The 24,356-nt window shown below is 34.4% G+C and overlaps 4 protein-coding genes across 6 annotated transcripts; 2 read left to right on the top strand and 2 right to left on the bottom strand.

The window, feature by feature from the left end:
• Positions 1–1,394: 1,394 nt before the first annotated feature.
• LOC129570378 (BTB/POZ domain-containing protein 6-B-like) lies at positions 1,395–3,085 on the top strand. The gene is made up of 2 exons (XM_055449953.1): positions 1,395–2,436; positions 2,583–3,085. Exons 1-2 carry the CDS (start codon positions 1,716–1,718, stop codon positions 2,762–2,764), a joined length of 903 nt encoding a protein of 300 aa, XP_055305928.1. The 5' UTR covers positions 1,395–1,715; the 3' UTR covers positions 2,765–3,085.
• A 2,253-nt stretch (positions 3,086–5,338) lies between these two features.
• Positions 5,339–18,920, bottom strand: LOC129570386 (phospholipid-transporting ATPase ABCA1). 3 transcript variants are annotated; one of them, XM_055449962.1, is made up of 21 exons: positions 18,202–18,920; positions 14,836–14,956; positions 14,133–14,324; positions 13,758–13,858; positions 13,200–13,578; positions 12,777–12,929; positions 11,878–12,446; positions 11,612–11,766; positions 10,885–11,521; positions 10,390–10,645; positions 10,009–10,237; positions 9,656–9,921; positions 9,363–9,488; positions 9,019–9,183; positions 8,704–8,825; positions 8,260–8,554; positions 7,272–7,405; positions 6,814–7,041; positions 6,524–6,654; positions 6,179–6,404; positions 5,339–6,088 (listed from the first exon to the last, which is right to left on the bottom strand). In XM_055449962.1, the coding sequence occupies exons 1-21, from the start codon at positions 18,382–18,384 to the stop codon at positions 5,873–5,875; spliced, it is 4,884 nt and encodes a 1,627-aa protein (XP_055305937.1). In that variant the 5' UTR covers positions 18,385–18,920; the 3' UTR covers positions 5,339–5,872. The 3 variants fall into 3 exon arrangements, with proteins under 3 accessions (XP_055305937.1, XP_055305939.1, XP_055305938.1); XM_055449964.1 differs by lacking the exon at positions 18,202–18,920 and adding an exon at positions 16,128–16,695; XM_055449963.1 differs by lacking the exon at positions 18,202–18,920 and adding an exon at positions 15,082–15,232.
• Positions 18,915–21,956, top strand: LOC129570389 (probable proline--tRNA ligase, mitochondrial). Its single transcript, XM_055449970.1, has 9 exons — positions 18,915–19,070; positions 19,140–19,228; positions 19,289–19,466; positions 19,753–19,826; positions 19,958–20,038; positions 20,322–20,499; positions 20,736–20,929; positions 21,239–21,597; positions 21,697–21,956. The coding sequence occupies exons 1-9, from the start codon at positions 19,046–19,048 to the stop codon at positions 21,860–21,862; spliced, it is 1,344 nt and encodes a 447-aa protein (XP_055305945.1). The 5' UTR covers positions 18,915–19,045; the 3' UTR covers positions 21,863–21,956.
• LOC129570391 (protein ARV1) lies at positions 21,947–24,339 on the bottom strand. The gene is made up of 5 exons (XM_055449972.1): positions 24,053–24,339; positions 23,863–23,982; positions 23,535–23,682; positions 23,102–23,335; positions 21,947–22,100 (listed from the first exon to the last, which is right to left on the bottom strand). Exons 1-5 carry the CDS (start codon positions 24,152–24,154, stop codon positions 21,982–21,984), a joined length of 723 nt encoding a protein of 240 aa, XP_055305947.1. The 5' UTR covers positions 24,155–24,339; the 3' UTR covers positions 21,947–21,981.
• Positions 24,340–24,356: the final 17 nt, after the last annotated feature.

Here is a 24,356-nt window from a genome sequence, read left to right as displayed (position 1 = left end):
GACTGACATCCGGCAACATCTTCCAAGTGGCCAATTTGTGCAATAAATACGAGGTCAACGATGGTTTGAAGCTATGCGAAGCACCGATGATGCGGTCACTGACAATCAACAATATGTGTGCTGGTTATGCAGTAGCCTCATTGTTTGGGATGGAAAAAGTCGTCGAATTCTGTGAGGAAGAAATCTTCGAGAAGATAACAGAAGTTCTGAAATCGTCCGATTTTTTGGATTGCGACCACAAGCTTCTCGACAAAATACTACAGCTGGTGACATCGAAATGCAGCCCATCGGAGATTGTTAACGCGTGCATGGCTTGGGCCAAAGCCAAATGTGAACGAGATAATATCGAAGAAACTCCATTAAACTTGAAAGCACAACTCAAACATTTGATCAATCGCATTCCATTTGCTGATTTGGATTCGGTAGAGTTTTCCCGCCACACCAAAACGTACAAGCGTTTTTTCGTCGAGGATGAATTGGAAGAGATCATTTTGAAGAAAGCGAAGAAATACGAGGATGGATTGGAGACCAATTTGAAGAAACACGAGCCAAAGATGGTGACAACGTCGGCTTCAGGTTGGTTGTTCTTCAGTCGTCTTTGGCGTACCAAAGATCTACGAGAGAGTAGATCAATCGCTGTGTCAACGCCCATCACCAACACAAATTCGTTTACTTCAAACACAAAACTTCAGCTAAAACAAATTGAGGTCACAGTCAAACGCATTGAAGAGCCAGCAGATCATCTAAAGACCACGATCACTCTACACAACGAACAAAGTGAAAAATCGCTGGATTTGGGAACAGTGCTGATCAAAAGTGGCGTTGTAGAGCGTGTTTTGCTTCCATTTCCAGTTGTTATCGATCCGAACGTAAAATACTCAATCAAGTGTCACATTGACGGCGAACACCGAGTCTGGGTATGGAAATTAAGAAACAACTCCAAAATTAATAATGGCGCTGAAATCCGTTTCGATGATGGACCAAACATGGTGACCCATTTGATGTTTCAACGAATTGGACCGTGATGATCCTTTTCATTCAATCCAAAATCCAAAGTCTTTTGACGAAAACATCAAAATGAATCGACCAAAAAACCACAATAGTCCATTGAGTCAGTGATTCGGAACTATTTGCGAACTACTTGAATAAATGTCATTTTCTATTCTTTTCTATGGTGAAAATAAATGAGAAACTTTTCATTCAAACATAAAATTGTTGATTGCATTTTTATTTCTCGAAAATATTTGTTTGCATTTATTTTGTACATACGCAAATGTATCCAGCATCAAGAGAATTCGATTGATCAGTCAGATTCAATGAATGTACAACGAAATACAATTTGAAGAATATTCTTGACTTGAGCATAGACCAGCTGAATGCGTCCAATGACAATTTTGACTAAATTAGACCAGGACATGAAATGTGTCAAAATGTTCAATGAAGCATCCAGAAGCGACATTGACTGCAAGCCACGTGTTTTAATTAGTTGGTAATTGTGAAGGATTTTGCAATTTTTGAAGCTTTCAGCAACGATCAAGTTTGTGTCACATAGGTGATTTTGATTGAATACATTGAATATCGATTTTGACCCATCAATTGAATAAAAACATCAAAAGTGAATATTTTTACTGGAACTCATTTTGTAGTAGGCTTCATAACCTTAAACTAAATTCATCTGTCTGAATATCAAACCCAATTACAACAGCAAACCGAACATGGAAGGTAAAAATCTGCACGTTAGGAACAGAAAATTGGCGAAAGAAAAAGGGAGAAAGTTGGATCTGGATCCGAAGACATCTGATGTCAAGTTTCAAGTTGGAACAAAGAAAATTGTATCACATAAAAATCTCTTATCAGCCAATAGTACTGTATTCGAAGAACTATTTTATGGTTCATCACCCGCAGAACAGCCCATAAAAATCCATAATGTATCGGCCAAAGCATTCCGCGAATTCTTAAAATTCTTCTATTTTGATGAATTTGAAGTAAAATCCGAGAACGTTGTCGAAGTGGCCAAACTGTGTAAGAAATATGAGGTCGACGGTTTGAAGATATGCGCCGATTTAATGCAGAAAGCGTTGAAGGTCTCAAATGTGTGCTCAACATACGCAGCAGCCCGTTCCCTGAAAATGGAAAAATTGTCGAAAGTGTGTGAAAAAGAGATTTCACAGAATGGAGCCGAAGTCCTGAAATCGGCCGATCTCTTGGGTTGCGAACACGCAGTATTCGACAAAATTCTGCAGCTTGTGTTACCATTGTGTAGAGCAGCGGCCATTGTAAATGCTTGCATGGCTTGGGCCGGAGCGGAGTGTCAGCGAAGCAAAAAACATCCCACTCCAGCCAATATGAAATCAAAGCTGAAGGACTCATTTGATCGAATTCCGTTTGATAAGCTGAGCAGGGAACAGTTTTCTCAATACATCAACAAACATAAGCGTATGTTCAATGGCCTTTGTATAACTTTGTCACTAAACATTTTCTCTTATTATTTTCTTTGTTCTCTCAGATTTAATTTCTATCGTTTTCTCATTGTGTTTCATTATTAATCCATTTCGACTTTTCTTTCGTAATTTTTCACCCAGGTATGTTGGATGATAATGACTGGGAATCGATCGTCATGAAATTAATGACCAAAAAGTCGAAAACAACTGTTGATCGCATTAATGTTGCTACAGCCAAAAGACTGCTTGACGATATCTCCAAAAATAGACACTCATTGGCTTTCGTTCGACCACTAAGCAAAGCCAAAGTACCTGACTACTAGGAAATCATCAAATATCCAATGGATTTTAGCACAATCGAAAACAAATTAAACAGAGGACAATACCAAACGAATGATGATTTTATGAAAGATGTTCAGCTGATCTTTTCGAACTGTCACCAGTACAGCCAAAAAGAAGGGAAAAATGTGACCGGATCAGAGATCTGTAAAGCTGGAGCTATGCTGGAACATTATACGGAAATACGCTGTTATGAGCTCAATTTCAAGTTTAAGCGGGTAATGACGCTCACAAAAAATTGATTCAATTATATTGAATTGAATCAAATCAAAAATTGAATTTAATCTCCTTGTTTTGAATTGAATTGAATCAATTCGAATTTGCCATTTAAATGGAAATTTCATGGCACCAAAAAACATTTAGTAAGCATGTGAAACCTTTTTAATTGAAATCAAATCCAGTTAATTCACTTTAAACTCAATTTTCAAATCATCATTCAACTGATATCATTTGATGAACTAAACAATTGAAAAATCCTACAGAAAAAAATGCAAAGAAAAATTTCGCACAAAAAAATAGGAGAAAATGCGTAGAAAATAAGTCGTTCCACTCACGCAGTTATGATTTTTCGAAAAAAAAATCCATTTATTTTATTTTCATTAAATACATGTCGAAAAAATACACGATTATATTGTTTTTGTTTTGGTCAAGCCCATTGTCATAAATGTACACAAAAAAATTCTCTACTCCATTTAAATAGATTCAAACTTGTTTTTTTCTCTATCAATTTAAATTGTTTAATATATGAATTACAATTGCTTTTTGCATGGATAAAGTTCAAAACGGTGTTGAAACAAAGTTTCATTTTTCTATCGAAATAAATCGTACATTCAATCATTTTATTACTCGTATTGCATCTGTTTTTATTGTTTCTGAGCATTTAGCGCACATATTTCTTTCTCTGTTTTGTTTGCCTCAGTCAATGAATAAACATTTAGCTATATTGTGTGGTGTTTGATCACGTAGAATATTGTTGATTGCTGAGATTCGGATGAATTTGTAAGTACTGTTCTTTGTTGTGGTTCTACTTTCTTTTGATTTAATGTGAATTGTTGTGTGTTACACAAATAACAAAATTACAAATCGAGCACAAGTCAATGGTGACATGATCTCCCGAAGTCCACTTGCTACCTACATCGAGATTTATTTATGTTTGCTACATGAAGGCTTCTCATAGATCATAAGTTCATATAAAAAATATTGATTTTGTATGTATGTTCGCTCACTTTGTTGACACCAGAAGACCCAGTCACATATGACTTTTACATTAAAACTACACTACAGAGCAGAGGTACAGAGGTGTTTGGTGTCAATGAACAAAGCTAAATTCTCCAAATGAAATGGACGTGTTTTGTTGTTGTTGTTGAATGCATGGTTTTCATGAAATGGGCTCGCTGCGGACAATTTCTAGCGACAACAAAAGGGTATACAATTGATTGACACTTCTTTGTTAGGGAAGGTCCTTAAATAAATTATATGCTAATTAAATGAAGTAAATATAACTGAAAATGAATATTAAATGTATGTGTGTTAGTGTACGTATTTGACATTTGCCAGTATTCAGAGATTAAAACTTCATGTTATTATTGGTTTTATGCGTCATTTGGAACATTTCTGCACACAGGCGCAGATAGTTTTTAGTTGTGTGCAATCAATAGTCATTCTTTGCGCTGTATATTACGCGTTACGTTTGTTCAAAACTTTTTTACGCTGAATATATTGACTGCGATTGGATTTCGAACCGAAAATTTTCGATTATTTGTGTGCGATTTGATTTTGATCCTTCCAAAGAACGATTACCTTTCAGTGAAAGGCTTTTAAAAACAGCAATTGAATCAATCAATTTGTAATAGCTCACTCTTTGGAGGGAGAAATGTTCCTGATGTTGATTGGCTCTGGCCTTATCACCTTATCAGGCTGTAGCAGAGGTCGCAAACGGGAATTTTACAAACAAAATATTTTTCGCCCAAAATTTGATGAAAATTTGGAGACCAAAATGAACGAAATTTTCTTCTTCTCGGGAATCAAACACGGGGCTCTGGATTTTTTTTTGTTTAAACAAAAACCAGAAGTCATGTTTGAAGAATTTTTTGTAATCTCAAACGTGTAGATCCAAAGATTCGTCAAATTCTAGGAGAAAAACTTTTGATCTTAGAATCCTCGTTTGCGACCTCTGAGCAATAGACTATATCCCGAGTATGTAGACTACAGCCTGAGGCCGTAGTCATTTCGAACGAATAACTTCGGAATGAATTATTCTTTCAATTCAAAAATTCATTCATTTTCGCCCAAAATATTCGTTCAAAATTCCTTCCTATTCTCTCGTTGGCCTGTAAACTCACAGAGTTTCTTCAGACATTTTTAGCTGCCTTCGAATCGAAGCTAGTAATCTCGAATATTTCACTGTTGTAATGCCAGGTTAAAAAAAAATTACTGTACATTAATTGTTATACAAGCGCCCGTAAACGGGCACAAAACATAGAATTGAATTAAACCTATAAATGTGAATATGTGTTTAAAATCAACTTAAACAAAGAAAAATGTTAACTCGAATGGAATTTGAGACTAGTAAATGTGTTTGTCTAAAAAATAAAGTGGTTTTAACATAATTACATTGATATCGTGTTACTCTATATTAACTTAACTATCATTTTAGTTAGCTGCCAATCACAATCACAATACACACGCTTGGGCAGCATCTAAATATAAACTCTCTTTCGAATCCATGTTTTTTCTTTACTACGGTCTAATGCACAAAATATATGCAAATGATGATATTGAATGGTTCAGGTTCGTTTCAGTTCGGCATTTTTTTTTCTCTCAATCAAATCAGATTATGTCATCAAAATTTTCACTACTTTCTCTTGTTTTTTTTTTTCTCCTAAACAACATTTTTGGATCACACGAAAAGAAATATATATCGACAAAACGGGTTATTGGGACATTTTGCACACCTCTGTCGCATACAAAATAAAAACTGTGCTTACTCAGTACAAATACTTTCAATGCTAAGATCAAAAATGACGTATTGAACACAGGCGGTTAAGTAATTTGGGATCATTGAAACCACATTGCATTGTCTGTGATGGTACTTAGATTGAGAGCGCTTCGAGAGCACAGTTATTTTGATTTGATGCCGGATCGTTGGTGCTAGTGTTTGCAAACTGCAAGAAAATGTCCTCGAGTGATGTCTCATTCACTGTTATATCGGTTATGAAATGCCCGTACTGGGTTTGCAACCTTTGAATTTTGATGAACACCTCTGACCAATGTAATGAATCCTCTTTGACGATAAATGTCAAGCGACCCTGGTCGGTGGATGAAAGGATGCGATTAGTAAAAAAAAAATTTAGCTAGTTTTTGTATCTATTTTAGATTTGTTTTTCAAGCATATTTACCGCATATTCTTCCTGTAATTTACACTGGTTGAACATCTGACCCATCGATTCTTTCACTTTGATGATGTTCTCACTATTGTCGATCGATGCCCGTTCATTGTATACGATATGAATGACGAAACCCAATCCAAAGGAATTTTTCAAGTTTTGAATTGGACCAATGCAACGAATCGTTCCATCGACCATTATCGCTAAACGGTTGCACAGGTACTCACATTCATCCATACTGTTTCGGAAAGAATTGAATAATTGATTTGGGTTATTTGGAATGAACTAGCCAAACAGCATAAAATTGCTCAGTGAACAGTGAACAGTGTTTAATGTTCAATGTCCTCGTTCACTTACCTATGCGATGTTAGCACGATGTTTTTATTATTCTTCTGGCAGTCCTGAATACAATTCCACATAAATCGCCTACTGACTGGATCAACGCCAGTCGTTGGCTCATCCAATAAAATTAACTGCGGCACAGCGATCTGAAAATAGATTGAAGAGATGATTTTTTTAAAAAGTCAGATTTTTTTTCCTTCCGAAAAATTACAAAAATAAAAAAAAACCTCTTCCGCTAAAGAAAAAAAAATAGAAATTGATGTTTTTGATTGAATTAATAAATTTTTGACGTGAATGATGCTTACCATAGCGATGGCAGTGTTCAATTTTCGTTTAGTTCCACCGGAATAGAACTTAATCTGAACATGCTTATATCGCGCCAAGTCCATTCTCTTCAGCCATTTCTCCACCTCGCGATGGATGCGATGCCGTGGCGTACCTCGAATCCAAGCCATGTACTTCAGGATCTCATAAGCTGTCATGTACGAATTCAATGCATCCACTTGTGGACAGTAGCCAAATAATGTTTTGTACTGAAAATAAAATTGTGCGTTAATCTTCTGTTTTTTTCTCATAAATTTTTTGCTTTCATTCTTTTTTTCATTCATTTGGCTGAAAAAATTATTCATATTTTGCAACACAAAATGTGTAGTTTGAATCAAAATATTTGAAGCAATTTTCATTGAATGAAAAATGCCCGAAATTCAGTTTGGATTCGATTTTTGAACGATTTGCCCAAAATCTGCATTAAATTAATACTTACCAGAGTCGATTGATCGAAGCAACTCATACCGTTGATGTAAATTTGACCGTGAGTTACAGTCGTGTCGTGGGTCAACATTTTAAATGTTGTCGTTTTACCAGCTCCATTAATGCCAAGCAGGCCAAAACATTCACCTGGAATGAGAAATTATGTTAAATTTCGAAAAAAAATCATACAATTTGAATTTGAAATCAATGTGTCAATTCAAAAGTCAAAATAAATCAAAAAAAAATTTTTGGAAGTCTTAATAAAATAAATTATTTTCGCCATACCCAATGAAAATACCTCAAAATTAATAAAAACCAATAAACAATTTTAAAAACATTGCTGAATCGTGATCTGGACTCGAATAAATTGCATCCTAGACAAGCATCAGTTAGAAATACAGTACTGTTGATGTAAGATTGATGATGAACTAGTCTTAGTTAAATGGAAATAGACTATGTTGCACCAACCAATTTAACTATAAGCTATATTTGCCTATAATATCCCGTAATAGCTTTAATCCTACTTGCTTTGAGTTCGACAATTTTTTGAGCGCCATGGCATTATGGACGCCATCAATTTTTTTATCCTATGATTTTTTCTATTACATGTTTGTACATCTCTGTTTAAGGCGAACGGTACACTGTACATTCTAATATACCCGTACGGACTTGCTTTGAAGTGTCTTTTCTGAAATGTATAATAATGCTATTGTATTCCCATTGGTGACGTCTTATCTGGAGCATTTCCTTGTTTGGTTATAGTATTTTTATATACACAATCTCTTCTATTCATCTATTCCTAATATCCTAATCAAACTTTTTCAAACAATAAAATTGTTTATTTTTGTGCTCCATTTTTTCCCTGTAAATTCAGCCAGAACTTGGCGGTATAATTTAAATGTAATTACATTATAATAAACATAATAGACAAATATGAAAAACATAATGTTACATCAATTGACAAATAAAATTGGGAAAGAAAAAATTGCTCAAAAACAAACCTTGTTTAACAGCAAAATCAATGCCTCGTACAACGTCCGAGCTGTCATAGGCCTTGTACAAATTGGCCACAATCACGGCATAATCTTTGAGTTTATGTTCGCGAACCAATGTTCTGGTCAGTGATTTCTCTTCTTCGACCTCTGAAGAACTGTTCGCCGAGCAGCAGTTCAGTTGAATATCACCCGTTTTGGATTGATTGTCTTTTGATCGCTTCTTTCGTCCCCATCTAAAGGTAAAGAAACACCGCAATTTTTCGCGCCGATAAATACTCTCCACAATGTTGATCAGTATCAACTGGAAAAGGCAAGAAAAATTGAATCAAATTAATCAATTTGCTATTTTTTATCGAAGAGCAGTCCCAAATGAGAACAAAATTATTTTTGTTACTTAATAGCAACCCAAATGTGAATAAAAAAATATTCATAATTCCAAATGATCCTCACATAAGTAACAGCGATAACAGCAGCTGCGTAAATGAAGTATCTTGACAAATCAAGTGGTCCAGATGTGCCAGTGTAGGATAAAGTTTCTGGGATTATTTCAGCCGTTGGTGAATATTGATGATCTGAAGAAGAAATGAATATTTTATTGAATGATTAAATCATAACTTTTTTTTAATTGAAAATTTTACTATTTTCGAATACAATCTAATTTGAATTTAAACTAGTTTGATTTTTTGAAAAATAATTTTGTCTACGAAATTGACTTTCATTCAATTTTTACTTCAAAAAAAGAGCAAAAAACTCAATTGGACTCACCGAAATTGAAGTTCATTTGTGCTTCGTGTTGCTTAACATAGGTGATGAGTAGTGAGTTGATCGCGTGTGATAAAGCGTAGTCTGGAATGATCAACAGAACGTTGATCAGCATATTGTAGGTTTTAATATTGTCCTCCGACGATGAAATGAACGAAGCAATTATATCTGTAAGATGGAAATTCAGATTTAGTTAAAAATAAAAACATTAGAAAATAATTGAAGAATTATCTCTAGAAAAATTCAAATTGCACATTTGTTCTGGTCGGATTCCGACCGTCGGAACAAGTGAATTGTCTAAAATATTTATATTCTTCCTTATAAGGAAAACTCATCATTATACTTACAGAAAATAACAAACATGTAAGTTAAGAACGAATACAAAGACGACATGGTACGGAACATCTGGCTGACCATATAGATGATCGGAAGGTAGGTCAGGCCATACAGCATGTAAATTGACAGGAACATAACTGTTGAAATTTAGAATGGATTAGTTTCAGATTTAGGAAAAATTGTAGAAAATGTCAATTGTCAAAAATTGAAGAATGAAGAAGATGTTCAAAGTAACCCATAGAATACTTCTGGAATTGTAACTTTTAGTACAAATTTAGTGTTTTCTTCCAACCAATCAACTCACCATATTCCTTTGTTTCGAATATGTGATGAGCGTCACTCCAAATGTGAATGGTGTACATAAAGTACGAATACAGAGAGTGAATCATGGCATCAAACAAGAATACCGATGTCCAGTAAATAAACGGTGAAATAGGTTGCATCTTCTTGAATTCAGTCCGTTCTTCGTTGAATGGCATCGAAACGTAGAACAAAATGTAGAAGAACATTGCCATTGGCATGAACATCGCGTACACATCCAAGTCAGATTTACTGATTTTTGTTTGGTTTCTGTGGATGAAAAAAAGATGAAGATTCGAAAATTTCGTTAATGAACAAATTTTCCACTGTTCAATCAATTCAATTAACCACACTCACCGATGCATTGGTGCATTTGTTGTTTTGATGCGATTATTCCCGTTGGTCAAAAGTTGGAGTTCAAAATTGCTGATCAAATTAACCGTCGCCGCTAAACTATGCAGAGAATTGCCCGAGAATAGAACGTTCATACTGATGCCCTTCGTTTCCTCATCGCGGTAAATGACCAAAGCGGCTGGGAAATACTCATGGTAATGCGTTGTGTTCTCAAGCTCCAGATACAACAATTCTGTGGGAGTAAAAGAACAAATATATGAACCTTTCTTCTACAAAATTAGACCAAGTTTTGAAAATAATTTTTAAATTTTTCATTGAACCCAATGAAAAAGTTTCTAATTCAGAAAATTGAATTTTTTTTAGATGAAAAACTGTATCATTCACCATTTTCAATTAAATTCCTCGGATAAGATAGGTATTTCGTTCTGAGGTTTTCACTTTCGATCACCTTGTGCAGTGATTGTTGGAAATAGTTGCGATCTTGTAGCGATTCATCGAGCCAAATGAGAATTTCAGCGTCGCTCGGTGTGATGCGGTCAATGTGCAAATCAATGAGTTCGGATACTGTGTCGCCCTTGTTGAATAGCTTATAGTTGATCGATAAGAAGCTGATTACTATGGCTGCGATTGGGAAGGAAGCCTGTATAGAAAAATTAGCGTCTTAGCGTTAGAAAAAAATTTGAAATTTTTTTAAAGCCCGATTAAATTTTTCAGGCAATTTTAAAAGTTAATTCAACAATTTTAATAGAAAATTTTCAAAGTTTTGTTTTCTCAAGATATTTTATCAAATCAATAAAAAATTGAAACTTTTTTCAACCTTTCAATCGTTGAAAAAATATTAAAATCTCCAAAAAAAAAATTCTTTCATGTTAAACTCACCAACATGAGCCAATAAAGCCATTGTGCTCGCATGAAAATGCCCTTTTTGTACCAGATTGCTAGGAATTGTTCAAATCCACTGATCCGCAAGGGTTCTTCGCGCAAGCGATTGTATGGAGCATCAATTTCATCTTGGACTTCCTTTGCCCGATTTGTAAAATTGAAGTCACTCTTCAAGAACACATCTTCCAGCGACGAATTGGTGATACTAATCGACGAAATGCCAAGCTCATCTTGTCTCTTTTCCAATTGACCAAGTAGCTCGGGGAATGTTTGTTGGAATTTGTACGGTAACGAGATAATTAACGTTGGTTTAACGAACGATTTTAAACCGAAATCCGGAACGAATTGCTGGATCAAATTCACTGTGTCCACTTGTTTGAACGTTTGTTCATTTGTGAGCAACTTGAGAATGTAACCCGTTTCGAATCTTCGTTTCAGTTGAATCGATGGACCGTAGCAAAGTAGTTGACCATGTGATATGATAGCTATCTTATCAGCCAACGCTTCAGCTTCTTCCATGTAGTGAGTTGTTATGAAAATCGTGTGATCTTTTCGCATATCCAACAAAATGTTCCACAATTCTCGACGCGATTCAGGGTCTAATCCAGATGATGGCTCATCCAAAATTGCAATTCTGGGAAGATTTTTTTAAAGAGTTTTCATAAGTTTGGATTTTTTGACTTGCAAAAAATAAAACGGAAAAAATGGAATTTTCATAACTCACTTCGTATTGCCAATCAATGCGATGCCTAGACAAAGTCGTCGTTTCATGCCACCAGAAAGATTGTGACCGTATTCGTTTGCCTTGGCCATTAGATTGAGTTTTTTCAACAAATGATTTGCATCGTACTGCACTTGCTTTGGTGTTAATCCACGGAGCTGAAATGAAAAATTGAAAAATTGGTTTAAAAAAAATTCTCAAATAACAGTTCAACAGCGATAAGAAAATGAGAATTGAAAAAAAAAACTCCAAAAATACTCCTGTCTTACCCGTCCAAAGAACCACAAATGGTCCAAACAAGTGAAGTAGCTCATATAGACGTTATGCTGTGGACAATATCCGATTTTGTGACGATAAATGTCGACATTTTCCTCTCCATCGATGCTAATCGTGCCGCCGGATTTTGGAATGATACCACTTATCATAGACATTGTTGTTGTCTTACCAGCTCCGTTATGGCCAAGCAAGACGGTAATTTGGTTTTTCAAAATATCCAATGACAAATTATTCACGGCGACATTTTTCCGAGCGCGGAATTTCTTGAACACTTTGGTTAAGCCACGAATTTTCACAGCTACCTCAGCCTGACTGTCTATATTAATGACCGTGTCTGTGTTGTCGCTCGCTGATGCATTCACTTTTGAACTACTGCAGTAGTACGACGGCATCAATGGAAAGTAAAACGGCTTGGGTGTTCCACATCGGCCAGGGAACACATGCGACAAGTAGAAGTAAAGCATAGTGTAGCTAAAAGAATGCGCCAAAAGGAATCCATACAGCTCAAGCATTGAGAATCCATACGATCGATTTAACAGGTATTCGAAGGAGAAGACCAAACCTGCGGATTGAAGAGATAAAAGATTATTCTACTGGTTTAATCGATTTTATTCATTATTTGCGACTTTTTAAAGTGCAAATAATTTTTTTTCAATTTTTTCCTTTTTGATTTGAATTTTTCAATTTTCGATCATTTTCAAAATTTTTTTTAATCGGAATGAAAATCCCAAACTTCGATACGACTATCAAAATAACATCAGAATATTGAAAAATTCTAAATCAATGTGAAAAATTTGAAATATTTTGAAAAAAATCTCCACAAATCCAAAATTTTCCAGCTACATTTCCGATCACATAAATAGAATGTGAAACATAAACAGCTTGAACGTACCCTTCATTCCGTAAATATCGATTAAATTCAATCCCTTGAGCAAAACTGCCGAGTTGAATACCGGTAGAATCAGATCCAGCATTTTATCGTTGAACAAAACTATTAAAAATGGTGCGATATAGCATAGGAATCCGCCGATTTTTGCATAATAAACTGTTGATGAAAAAATGACTTGTTTATACCTTTTTTGTTTGTCTTTATCCAACGGAAATAGTACAATGATAGCAATTTTTTGGTCATGCATTGTCATACAGCTTATCGTTTGATAAGCAGTCGTTGTATTATTCCTACATGAACATTTATGTCTATAGTATAGAATCCATACTAGTCTTGATGTCTATATAGCCGTATAGACACCAACAACAAAATCTAGTCTCTATACCGACGTAGATCGAATGATATGGATCGTAATCAGTATCTTACCCGAATCAAAAGCAACGCTTAGCAAAAATGTAAACGCAATAGCGGATGTTAAGTACAAAAAGAGCAAGATAACCAGCCAAATACCGACAACGTGACCGAGTAGTTGATAACAAGCCGCCACTATCAACGTTGCACCGAAGATAATGCAACCGATCAGTAGATTTGTGAAGAAAAATGTCATGTTGTTCAGGTAGCTCTGTGTTGAAGCGATTCGAAGGAATTCTTTCACACCACAGCCCTTCTCTTCGACCATTGGAACGAGAATCATATTCAGCAATGCAGTAAAACTGTAGATGATCACTACGAAGATACCCGTTTGCTTGATTCCAATAAATTGTTTGCGTTCGCGAGCGTTTAGTGGGAACTTTTTGAACTCCAACTAGAAAATTAGAGAAGATTTAGGTTTAAATGTCGTTTCAGAAGAGAGTTTAAAGGGAAAATATATCGGTTGACCAATAACTGAGCTAATTAGCCCAATTAATTGAGCTATAGAAAAGCTATAACTGTAAAAGGAGGGTTCAGGAGAATGGAATTAATAAGAGGATTGAATGAATTTACCTTGAACTCATTAGGGTTCTGTTCGCCAGATAGTTCAATGTATGCCTTGTCAATGCTCCGCTGCAGCGCCAAAAAACCACTGTCGATGTACTCGTCAATATCTGAGGCCAGGAAAAAATTTCGGTTAATTAAAATTGTCACCTTTTTCTTGAAGCAGAATAAACATATTTTGTCTCGAGGGAAAATTCTTTTATCCAGGGAAAATATTTTTCGCTTCGAAAAAATAAAAATTGTCTCAAAAAATGATTTTACCCACGAAATATGGGCTCGTTTCTTGAAAAAAAAAAATATTTTCCTTCTGAGAAAGACGAATTTCCTTCCGAAAAAATTACATTCTCAAGAAAAAAAGCCGTTTTGTCATAAGTTCGGTCTTACCTCTCGTAGCAATTTCATAAATGTTATTCAGAAAAATTTGTTCGGTTCGAAAGTTGTTATTTCTCATTCGAATGGTATAGTTAAGTAGTCCGTTGCTTCCATCTTGTGTAAAAATGACAGCAAAATTGCGGTTGTTCTTGTGCCGTTGAAAGAATTGTTGTAGTTCTTCTTCATTGTCAAATGCATGGATTCCTGTCGATAATTTGGTGATTAGTTTATTTGTACTAAATCAATTTGTTTCAGCTGTAAAAATGACATTATTTGCAATATTCCACCAACGCAATTCACAACAACCTGTCTGTAACAGAAAAAAATGAAATCGTTTGATTGGAAATGACGCCGCAATTCCGTATATTTAGACCATTTTGTGGTGATTTCATGTTGATATCATTCATTTACATACGATTTTAGTTCACATTATTATTGAAACCAAAAATTATTCACATGATTAATCTAATTATAGCCGTGCAATCATTGTAATGCACGCGACATATTGCAAACATATATATATGGATTGTAACGTACGTGTTGGAATGGACGAACACAATTCAATTAGTGAAAGAAAAAAAAAATGTTCCTAGAAAACCATGTCATAAGCAAATGGGAACTGTGGCGACATTCAAGGTAGTGCAAGTGATAGATGAATAAAATCAATTGAATGTGGGTGGGTTGGGGGGCAAATGTCATTTACAAAATCACTCACTCTCTTCCACGATATTCAATCGATATCGTGCATTTTCCATCAATCGAAATGTCCATGACGTGTTCGGTGCGTACAGTATGAGGTCCTCATTATTCGCCGGAAAATATCTATAAATGTCGTCCTGTTGAAAAAAAAAATAAGAAGAAAATGAATTACACTTCAAAGAATTGATAAAATCGATAAAAAAATAATTTAGAATTGATAAAATTATTCAAATTCATTAGAAATTTTCAAGCGTTACAGTACTTTTGTGACGAAATCACATGTTTTTCGACGAATGTGTCCAAAAATCGTGAAAGCAGTATCGTGATGATATACCTGGCATAGCAGAGTATGTGCCACTTGTGGGCTTTTGGCCATATAATATGCATTGCCGCAATATATAGAACGTACGCAAGCAAGTGTGCGTCACAAAATCAGATAAAGTGATCGTCCACAAGCGGTATATGCTCTGCTACACCAAGGCATACTATCACCATATTGCTTTTATGCTTATTTTCGGTCACATTGATTTCGACGAAACTTTACATTTTTTGTTCAACTATCACATTTTCTACTTGAAAAAATGTCTATCGCTTTAGCGTCTTATCGAAATGGTTCTTTTTCACAGAATTACGACTTTCTGGAGAAATCGCCAATAGCTATGTCAATATGAAAAAATGTGTACATTTCGTTATAACAATCGTTTCAATAAATAAACACTAAAATAGCTGAGTGTTCAAGCGCTTGAGCACTTGGTTTGTTATTATCAATTTTGTTTCAATATTTAAGCGACAGTCGGTTCAACGTCTCAAATAAAGTATTCAATTTACAGCGAACCACTCTAATCATGAGTAGATTTTTTTTTAAAAAACGACAGCTGCTTGTCGAATTATTTCTTCTACGAAATCGAAATGACTTCATCCATTATGTAAACAATCGTTCGTTTTTTCCTCTCTTTGAACAAAATTTACCTAGTTCCAAACAAGTTGTTTGAATCGAAGCCACAATTTATATTCAAATCGATTTTATCGTTCAGTGTATATGCAATTTAATGGTATATTGTTCAAGTTGAATTAAAATCAATTGCAATATAATGTGTGTGGCAATTTGGAACAGTGTATGTATGTGTGAAAAGTGGTTTAAATTTAGAACTGGGGCGAATTTTCTCCCTTTTACAATAATCACATTAAAAACTGGCACATATCTGCCGGAAACTATGCATTGTGAATCTCTCACTCAGTCACTCATTCGCTTTCTCTTACACTCACTCTCGTTCTCTGTTTCCCTCTTTCTCGATCTCTCATACTCACTCGAGTAGTGTCACCACAAAAGCTCTTACTCTCACCTTCTCTCATTCTAACTTTTGCTCTCTTTCTCTATCTCACTCTCTCCTTCTCTATCACTCCCTCTATCTCACCACAGTGGCTTTGTATTGCATGCGGTTTGATGGCAAACCAACTGAATGAGGTGACCTTATCGTATAACGGAAAACACAATTCTGCGGCTTTCTATTTACATTCACGCGTGTACGGATAGTACAATATACCGTTTGTTGACAATACACCACTTTCACTTGCCGTTTCTCCAAATAGTAAATATAGGTTACGATTGCAGTTCTTCTCTTGTTGGTCTATTTTTAGGTCGATTCCATTGCCATCATATGCGCTTCCGTACAATATCAACAGTTTTTTTTCTCCATGCTATTCGTCTTTCTCTAGGAAACTTGTTGCCATTTTGATTGACACACTTTTACTAATGAAAAATGTCATTTATTGTCGCTTCAATGACTCTTCGGGACACTTTATACTGACGATTGAGTATCCTCGATTTGAATAAACCGTACCACTGGCGATGACATAAGTGAGGACTGAGAACAATCGAGAATCCCACAACGAAATTATCATCTATTTTGTTATGTCCCATTTATCAACCGACGATGATATTTCGTGGAAATCGCATTAAAATTGGACAGCACTTAAGCAAAGTTGTGCTATACTCATTATAGCTATTTCATATCTCTCTCCACCGAAGTTCCATTAAATTGCTGAGTAATGATAAGCAATTTATTGACGAGTCTTCGCAGTGAAGACTCTGTTTATTCAATGAATAATTGTCGAGTCAACAACAGAGTTAACATTTTACAATAGTAAAACAGTTGATCAGAGTTAAAATTTCACAATATTTCGAAAATATGTGGCAAGGCGCCAGTAGCGAAATGCAAATTTGCATCATGGCTTTATTTTTAAATGGATTTCTGCGAAATAACCGGTTCATCTGATTCATGCAGATCAACAAGGGTCGAAAGAATGAAGCGAGTGAGCAAAGAACCAAGAAAAAGAATTAAAGAGAGTCAAAAAGAGGAAATAAGACTGAACCACGGAAAAGAAGAACCGTGTGAACTGCACGAGAGCATATCAGAGGCAAACAAGACCGCAGAGCTTTGCTTCGCTCCGCTCTGCGTTCTTGAGTTTTTAGTTATTTAATCTATTTTGTTGTTTCACAACAAACTATTTTTTGGCGCACTACATGAAATGTATTTCATCAAAGTAACTTTGAAGTAATATATTTATTTGCCAAATGAATTACAAGATCTTGGTTTTGTTTTTTTTTTGAAATATACTGCCTTTAGTTTAAATTAAATAAAAAATATGAGCATAAAGAGAAAATATTGTCAAATTCACCATAACTTGTTTCATCACTCAAAAAGTATTTAGAAAAAAAAGCAGATTAGTAGCTCTACATTTCATGTAGTGCTAAAAAGGGGCGAAAAAGTGGCAAGAAAGAGCAGATAAAAAGAAATAAGTCAACAAAGAAGGAAGAAGAAGAGGAAACAAAGGACAAAAGAAACAGAAAAAGATGAACAAAGTCGAAAAATAATCGAACATGAGTAAAAAAAAAACACTAGAAATTAGTCGAAAAACCGAAGAAAATCGCGAATGATTTTCAATCACGACAAAACGATTAATTTTTACGATTAATTTCTGTAATAAAAGACCCAACAGAATCCACAAAATTACAATTATTCATTCTATTTTCAATGAAATTATTCTAAATAACAATAGAGCGGTGACAGTTGACATTTACTGTACAATTTTGAATAAATTATATGCGTTGAATGGCAATTGCTTCGAAAAATTATCTTCTTTTTATCTCTCTCTCTCTCTCTCTTTCGATACTTTTTTGTATACTTCTTGATATTCCTTTATTTGTTTACATGAACAAAGAGTGGTGTTGTATGCAAGCCCAGCACCATATTATAACAAATAAACATCCGATGGGAATGAAAACAGCACAACAGTCTTAACGCATGCATCGACACTTATAGTATATCGCTGTCTATATGCATTGGCATAAAGACTGAATAAAAATGCGTTCTAAATTTACCTCGGTGATCGTTTGGAAGTTGGTTTGTACACCTTTTGTGGTGGCACTGCTCACGTGAATTTGAAACCAAGCTATAGCAATCGGCACAATAATCATAAACACATTTTTAATCCATGAACACTGAAAACATTTCCAGTGTTTCCATAAGAAAATCTGCACCGTTGTTATAAATGTGTTGCTCATTTTAATTTTTGTTCACACCAATTTTTTCGGTTGTTTGTTTTTATTTTTTTTTCACTATTTTTCGTAAATTATGCATCGAAATAGAAACACTTGGAAAAAAAAAAATTCGGTTGCTGAATGTCAACTTTTTTTCTCTTCCTGTTGTGTCGCCGTTGAATTAGTAGACAACATTTGTTCAAATTCCAATTGGATTGTTCATTGTCGATGGCCTCCTTAATGACATTTCAGATATTATTTCCGCATACTTTTTGCTTCTTTTTATTGCTTTTTGATTATTTTTTTCATTTTACGTCATATACACAATATTCCCAATCGAAAAAAAATGCATCTGTTTGAAATTTATACACAAATTTCAATACGATACTCAATTTGATTCGATTGGATGTTGAGAAATTACACAGAAAAAAAAAACCAAAGAAATGGAATAAATTTTTAGATTTCTTTTGTGTTTCACATTTGTACACTCAGCACTTGGTGAAAGTCTGTAATGACTGAAGCATTTTACGTTATTGTTATGATGATGGCTACTCTACTGGGAGTTGGCGTTCATATGTGTCGATGTAGTAGTATGGATGGCGTTAGTGGTGGTGCGCGTGCGTTACTCTGCGTTTCCATTGACATTTTAATACACGTTTAGACAACGTTTGACAGCAGCTGTCATATGTCAAATCCGGACTATTGTACATGTAAATAGCACAATGTGTTGCATTCGGCTTTTTCTTTTGGATTGTAAATAGTTGATTTATTTTATTTAGGGAAAATGAATCGTGTTTCGAAAATTTTCCATCCCACCGATTCATTGCTGCAGAAGACCAGGAATGTTCTTGGATCGAAAAATCAGAGCGTAAGATTTTTTCTATCATTTGATTGTGCAGAAAATATTGATGATTTGTTGTTGTTTCAGTTACTCGTCGACTATGGACTGATGAAACCACTGGACAAGGGCACCTTTTATTATTTGCCCATTTTACAGCGATCAATTAATAAAACCAGCGCACTTATTAAACGATTCATGCACAAAATTGATGCACAAGAAATTAGCATACCCAATTTAACGCCCGTCGAACTATGGACACAGTCCGGTGAGTGTTGGCAAAGTAGAGTGGTTGTTCTTTTAATGGACTTTTTTCTTTTGGATAAATGAGAATTTTTCTGGAAAATTTACGAAAAATATTTTCTGTAATTTTTGAATTGACAAAGAGAATTTTTGCAACGAAATAACTTTTTGAAAGAAAATTGGAGCATTGCTCAATACGGGAGTTCAAGTATTGGTTTCATTGCAGCAATGATATTGCTATGCAATATTTCAATGGCCAATAACTATTTGCATTAAATCACAACATTAAAATGCATCAATATTTGTTATAGGGCGGTTTGATGTCTATGGATCTGAGCTATTCACGTTAAAGGACCGACATGAGAAACCACTGCTTCTTGGACCGGTATTTTTTTTTTAAATATTTTTAAACTATTTAACTGAACGATATTTCACCACAACACCATGAACGATATTTCCTTATTGCAAATTTCTTTCTCGTTTCATAACAATTCTGCGTCCTGTTTGGATTTTTAGACGTTTGAAGAATCCATTACACACATGATGACACTCGGCCAAAATATCGGCGAAAAACAATTACCATTCCGGTTATATCAAGTGAGTGCAGTGCACTCACCATGGTGACTTTTTTTTGAACGAATTTCTAGACTCTGTTTTTTCAATTTTTTTTTCATTTTCCATTTTTAAAGCCATACTTTCAATTAATTATTAGTAACAGAATAGAAAAACCAATTCAATAAGCTAAAATGAATGAGTTAAATTCCTAAATTAAGGAATAAATATCTATATTTATTTTAAACATCAAATTAATGTCATTAATGATAGATTTTATCAATCAAAAAATTAACTTTATTTTCAAATTTCACTCCCGCAAAAATAGATTGGAAATAAATTTCGTGATGAGAATGCGCGGTATGGTCTATTGCGATCCAAAGAGTTCATTATGAAGGATTTGTATACTTTCGACGTGGACATAGAAAGTGCAACGAGAACTTACGAAGAAGTTAACGACATTTATAGGAAATTGTTTACTTTTCTTGGGGTTCCATATGAAAAAGGTATGAAAAATGTGCGGGAAATCATTTATTGTTATTGTATTCTGATTCTGTTTTAAATTCTGCCAGGAAGTATTTTTGAAAAAAATATTCGTGACCACTTATTATAAATTTCCTGTTACCACGTATTATAAAATTCCTGAGAAATGTTCCTGACACTGCTGGCAATCTAAATCCACACATAATTCCAATCGAATTTGATATTAAAAATTTGTTCTAAATCTTTTTTTCTCCCACAGTGGAAGCGGATGCCACAGATATGGGCGGCCATTTATCGCATGAGTACCACTATTTGGCCTCGATTGGTGAGCAGAGCCTACAGACCTGTTCATCTTGCGGAGAAACTTCAATAGACTCTACTGAAACTACGGATGATGTGTCAGAGTGTCCCAAGTGTAAATCGAAGGAACTTCAGAAAAATCGTGGAATCGAAGTAAGATTGCTAACGACGATCTGTTGACATGGACCAAAGTGGCAATTTCCACATTTAAAGTTTATACAACATCGTTTTTGTTCTAAATTCTAATTTTTTCGAATCGTTTGATTATTTTTTCTATTTTCGACCTCCATTTCAATTCTGTTTTTTGTTGTTTCATCCGATTCATTTTTTTAATTTATTTGCATTTTTTTCATTTATTTCCTTCAATATTTTTTTCAAATAAAATCTCTTCTTTTATCTTTTCCATCTGCTGAGCAAAATTTGCTCCAATGAATTATTAATCAAACTTTTCTCTAATTCCAGGTGGGTCATGCATTTCTCTTGGGTGATACGTATACCAAAAAGCAGAAGGCGAATTTTCTCAAGGCTGGAAAGCCAGTACCGATGCAAATGGGCTGTTATGGAATCGGAGTAACCCGTTTAATCGGCGCTGCCATTGAGAAGCTAGCAACAGAGTCACACATTCGATGGCCGTTTCCAATAGCGCCATTCTCCGTTTGTATTATTCCTCCAGAGAAGCGAAGCAAAGCATTTAGTTCAGCTAGTCATTATTTGGAAGAGGTGCATGATCGACTGAACACCGTTCCAGGACTGCAAGACTCAATTTTGGTTGACGATCGGATTCGAGTTCCGATTGGAGACCGATTTCGCAATGCGAGGAGGTTGGATTTTTTTTCTAAATGAATTTTCTTCTCCAACAATTTAAAATTTCAATCTGATCCCAACACATTAAACTGATTATTTCCATGATTCTTTTTCAGGTTGGGCATCCCATTGGTAGTCATAATCGGGAAAAAGGCTAGTGATACCGAAAATCCACAATTTGAATTGCATTTTATTCAAGAAGAGAAAGAGTGCAATTTATCGTTGAATGACCTCATCAACGAGGTCACTAAATATTCACAAGAAAAACATAAAGAGAATTAAATTTAAAACTTTAAATTGTTGTTGGGAAATATCATATATTTCTTGCTAGAACATTGTTTTTTTTTTTAAATAAAATGACAAAGATTAAAACTTGTTGGACGTGTTTTTTATTGGACGATTTAGAAGAGGAAAAAATTCCGCTCCAAATAACGTATCAAAATATTGAACATGATGGACTTGATGGCGAGAGATGAGATCACGGAAAATCCAGAGTAAATTCGGCTAAATCCAGATATCACTGAAATGACAATAAAAAGTTTATTTTATTACTAGTTTGAATGATGAGTTTCCAAGAGATTTGAAATTGAATTGGTTAATGGAATTATTTGATTGAATTAGATAATAACAGCAATTGAATTAGCAATTAGCATAGTTTATGAATTAGGCAATTGCACAGGGAAATTACTTAGTTGATGAATTGAATGAATAAAGTTATCTCGATGTGTACTTTTTTGTCAAATTTGATCAATGTTCAGTGAAAATGGTTCACAGTAAATATTATTTACTAAATAAGCTTATTTACTAAATTTTATTGACTTAGGTGCGTGCAACTTACGCACTGTAAGTTGACAATTGATAGAAAAACGTGTTTTTTGCACAAAAAAACACCGAAAATATCCTATCAGTCACCATAAGCATTTAGATAACGTTATAAGGAAACATTGCTGAGTCATGACTAATCTCACGTCATTTGATAACAAAATAACTCACACAAAGACAGAAGGCCGTTTTTATTCTTAAAAAGGACAAACAAAAAACGTAAGTGGGAATCTACATACTCTAATTGAGATTAAATTGTTTGTGAGATTTTAAAAACTTGTTAATTGACTACACTGATAAGAAGAAGAACGATTTCGATTTTTATCACATTTAAAAAAACAAAATCTCTTTTGGCACAAAGTCAATGAGCTCTTGACTGGAAGATATAATTATATCTTCCAAATAATTGGAAAAATTGGGATACATTTTGTTTGACACAATTTTTTCACGCTGATTTCGTTCATGTGAATAGAGTTAACCTCTATATATAGAGAAAAAAGTTTAGAATTAATTTTTTCTCTCGAATAATTTTAAATGTTTCCATTTTTGACAAGTTTTTTTTCACAACATGAAAAAAAAAATTGGAAATAAAATGAAATATAAAAAAAATTTGGCTACAAAAACGATAATGTGAACAATACACAGTGAACACAAATAGCCAAAGACCAAACAATTGTTTTAAATAAAAAAAACCTTCACCTGAATGAACATGAATGAGTCCACTAACGAAGTATCCGATGAAAAGTAGGAAATTTAGTTGAACAACATAGTCACTCTGTTGTGTCTTCCATATGACAATGGGCAATAGGAAAAATTTGGTCACATTTGCCAAACACATGGCTTTGATCAACAATATCGCTTGATTCGAAGCCGATAGAAACAGTGGAGATTTCCTTAAGCTAAAACTCAACAGCGCCATCAACACCAAATTGTCTGAAATTGACGAAAAATGTTTTTTTTCGGTTTTTGAATAATCTTAAACTGCACCGCAATTGGTTTGATTGATTCGTTTTGATTAATTTTCAAATGAACAAAGGGCAAAAACCAATTCAATCAAAAATTTTATTTTTCGGTTTTCTTTATCAATAACGAATCAGAGCAAATTGCTTGTAATTTATCGCCCAAAACTTACCTGCAACAGCCAAGGCGAAGCACAGGTAAAATAGTTTTTCTTTGGTAAATTGTTCATTGTTAACTTCAGCAGCGAGGATATGTGATTTGTTGGACCAGGAAATGTATGCGTCAAGTAAGCAAATAATCAACGTCAATTTCCAGTGGATCTGAATGTGAAAAATGGAAATTGTAAGAAAAGAATCATCTTTGCATGAAAAAATCTATTGAATGGTCATTTTTGTGGTAAAAATCACCCAAAAAATGATTATCCCTCAATAATTTTATTTCAGGCTCTAAACACTGAAAAAAATGCAAAGAAACACATAGTGTATGATTGTACAGTATACCTTAAAGTCAGTGTTATACAACAGATGCCGGTAAGTGGGCCGTGACAGTAGAACCAAGTCAATAACAACGACGATGGGTTCAAATTCAATGTATTTGTCGGCAATTTCATGACATTTGTCCTGCAGAAAAAAAAACACACAAAAATTAAAATTAATTGAAAATTTATGCAGAAATTATTTCGGCTCTTACACAATTGACGATTTTCATCACATTTGCGCTGTATTTGGTGTAAAGTTCATCGATTGGATGACCGCAATTGATGCAAATATACTTCTTCTGTGTGGTCACCATTTTTATTCGGCGGTGGATTATATTTTTGTACTATTTCAATTTGCTATTTTTATTCATGCGTTCAAAATGTTTTATTTCTCATTTTAAATTCTTTTGTTTACTCCTATAGTCCGAATGACAATTCGGAATGAGTGACACTGAGTGTCAAATGAATGGTTTGTCAAATATCATATGGAATTTGGACATTTAGCGTGCTCTGACA

The sequence above is a fragment of the Sitodiplosis mosellana genome, unplaced genomic scaffold, assembly GCF_009176505.1.
Source record: "Sitodiplosis mosellana isolate CC-2019 unplaced genomic scaffold, AAFC_SMos_1.0 Smas_scaffold_54, whole genome shotgun sequence".
In the NCBI taxonomy this organism is placed as follows: domain Eukaryota; kingdom Metazoa; phylum Arthropoda; class Insecta; order Diptera; family Cecidomyiidae; genus Sitodiplosis; species Sitodiplosis mosellana.
The sequence above is the reverse complement of the archived record's forward strand: the minus strand, read 5'-3'. Positions and strand labels throughout refer to the sequence as shown.

What these genes read in the sequence shown, in the direction of transcription:
- LOC129570386 (XM_055449962.1), bottom strand. Translation starts at nt 18,384, where the DNA reads ATGAGCAACACATTTATAACAACGGTGCAGATTTTCTTATGGAAACAC. An exon ending in AGAACCCTAATGAGTTCAAG is followed by an intron (nt 13,579 to 13,757) that starts GTAAATTCATTC and finishes CTAATTTTCTAG; the next exon opens with TTGGAGTTCAAAAAGTTCCC. An exon ending in ACAAATGCACCAATGCATCG is followed by an intron (nt 9,922 to 10,008) that starts GTGAGTGTGGTT and finishes TTTCATCCACAG; the next exon opens with AAACCAAACAAAAATCAGTA.
- LOC129570389 (XM_055449970.1), top strand. Translation starts at nt 19,046, where the DNA reads ATGTCAAATCCGGACTATTGTACAT. An exon ending in AAATCCGGACTATTGTACAT is followed by an intron (nt 19,071 to 19,139) that starts GTAAATAGCACA and finishes TATTTTATTTAG; the next exon opens with GGAAAATGAATCGTGTTTCG. An exon ending in TGGGGTTCCATATGAAAAAG is followed by an intron (nt 20,500 to 20,735) that starts GTATGAAAAATG and finishes TTTCTCCCACAG; the next exon opens with TGGAAGCGGATGCCACAGAT.
- LOC129570378 (XM_055449953.1), top strand. Translation starts at nt 1,716, where the DNA reads ATGGAAGGTAAAAATCTGCACGTTAGGAACAGAAAATTGGCGAAAGAA. An exon ending in ATACATCAACAAACATAAGC is followed by an intron (nt 2,437 to 2,582) that starts GTATGTTCAATG and finishes TTTTTCACCCAG; the next exon opens with GTATGTTGGATGATAATGAC.
- LOC129570391 (XM_055449972.1), bottom strand. Translation starts at nt 24,154, where the DNA reads ATGGTGACCACACAGAAGAAGTATATTTGCATCAATTGCGGTCATCCA. An exon ending in TGATGAAAATCGTCAATTGT is followed by an intron (nt 23,983 to 24,052) that starts GTAAGAGCCGAA and finishes TTTTTTCTGCAG; the next exon opens with GACAAATGTCATGAAATTGC. An exon ending in ACTCATTCATGTTCATTCAG is followed by an intron (nt 22,101 to 23,101) that starts GTGAAGGTTTTT and finishes TTGTCATTTCAG; the next exon opens with TGATATCTGGATTTAGCCGA.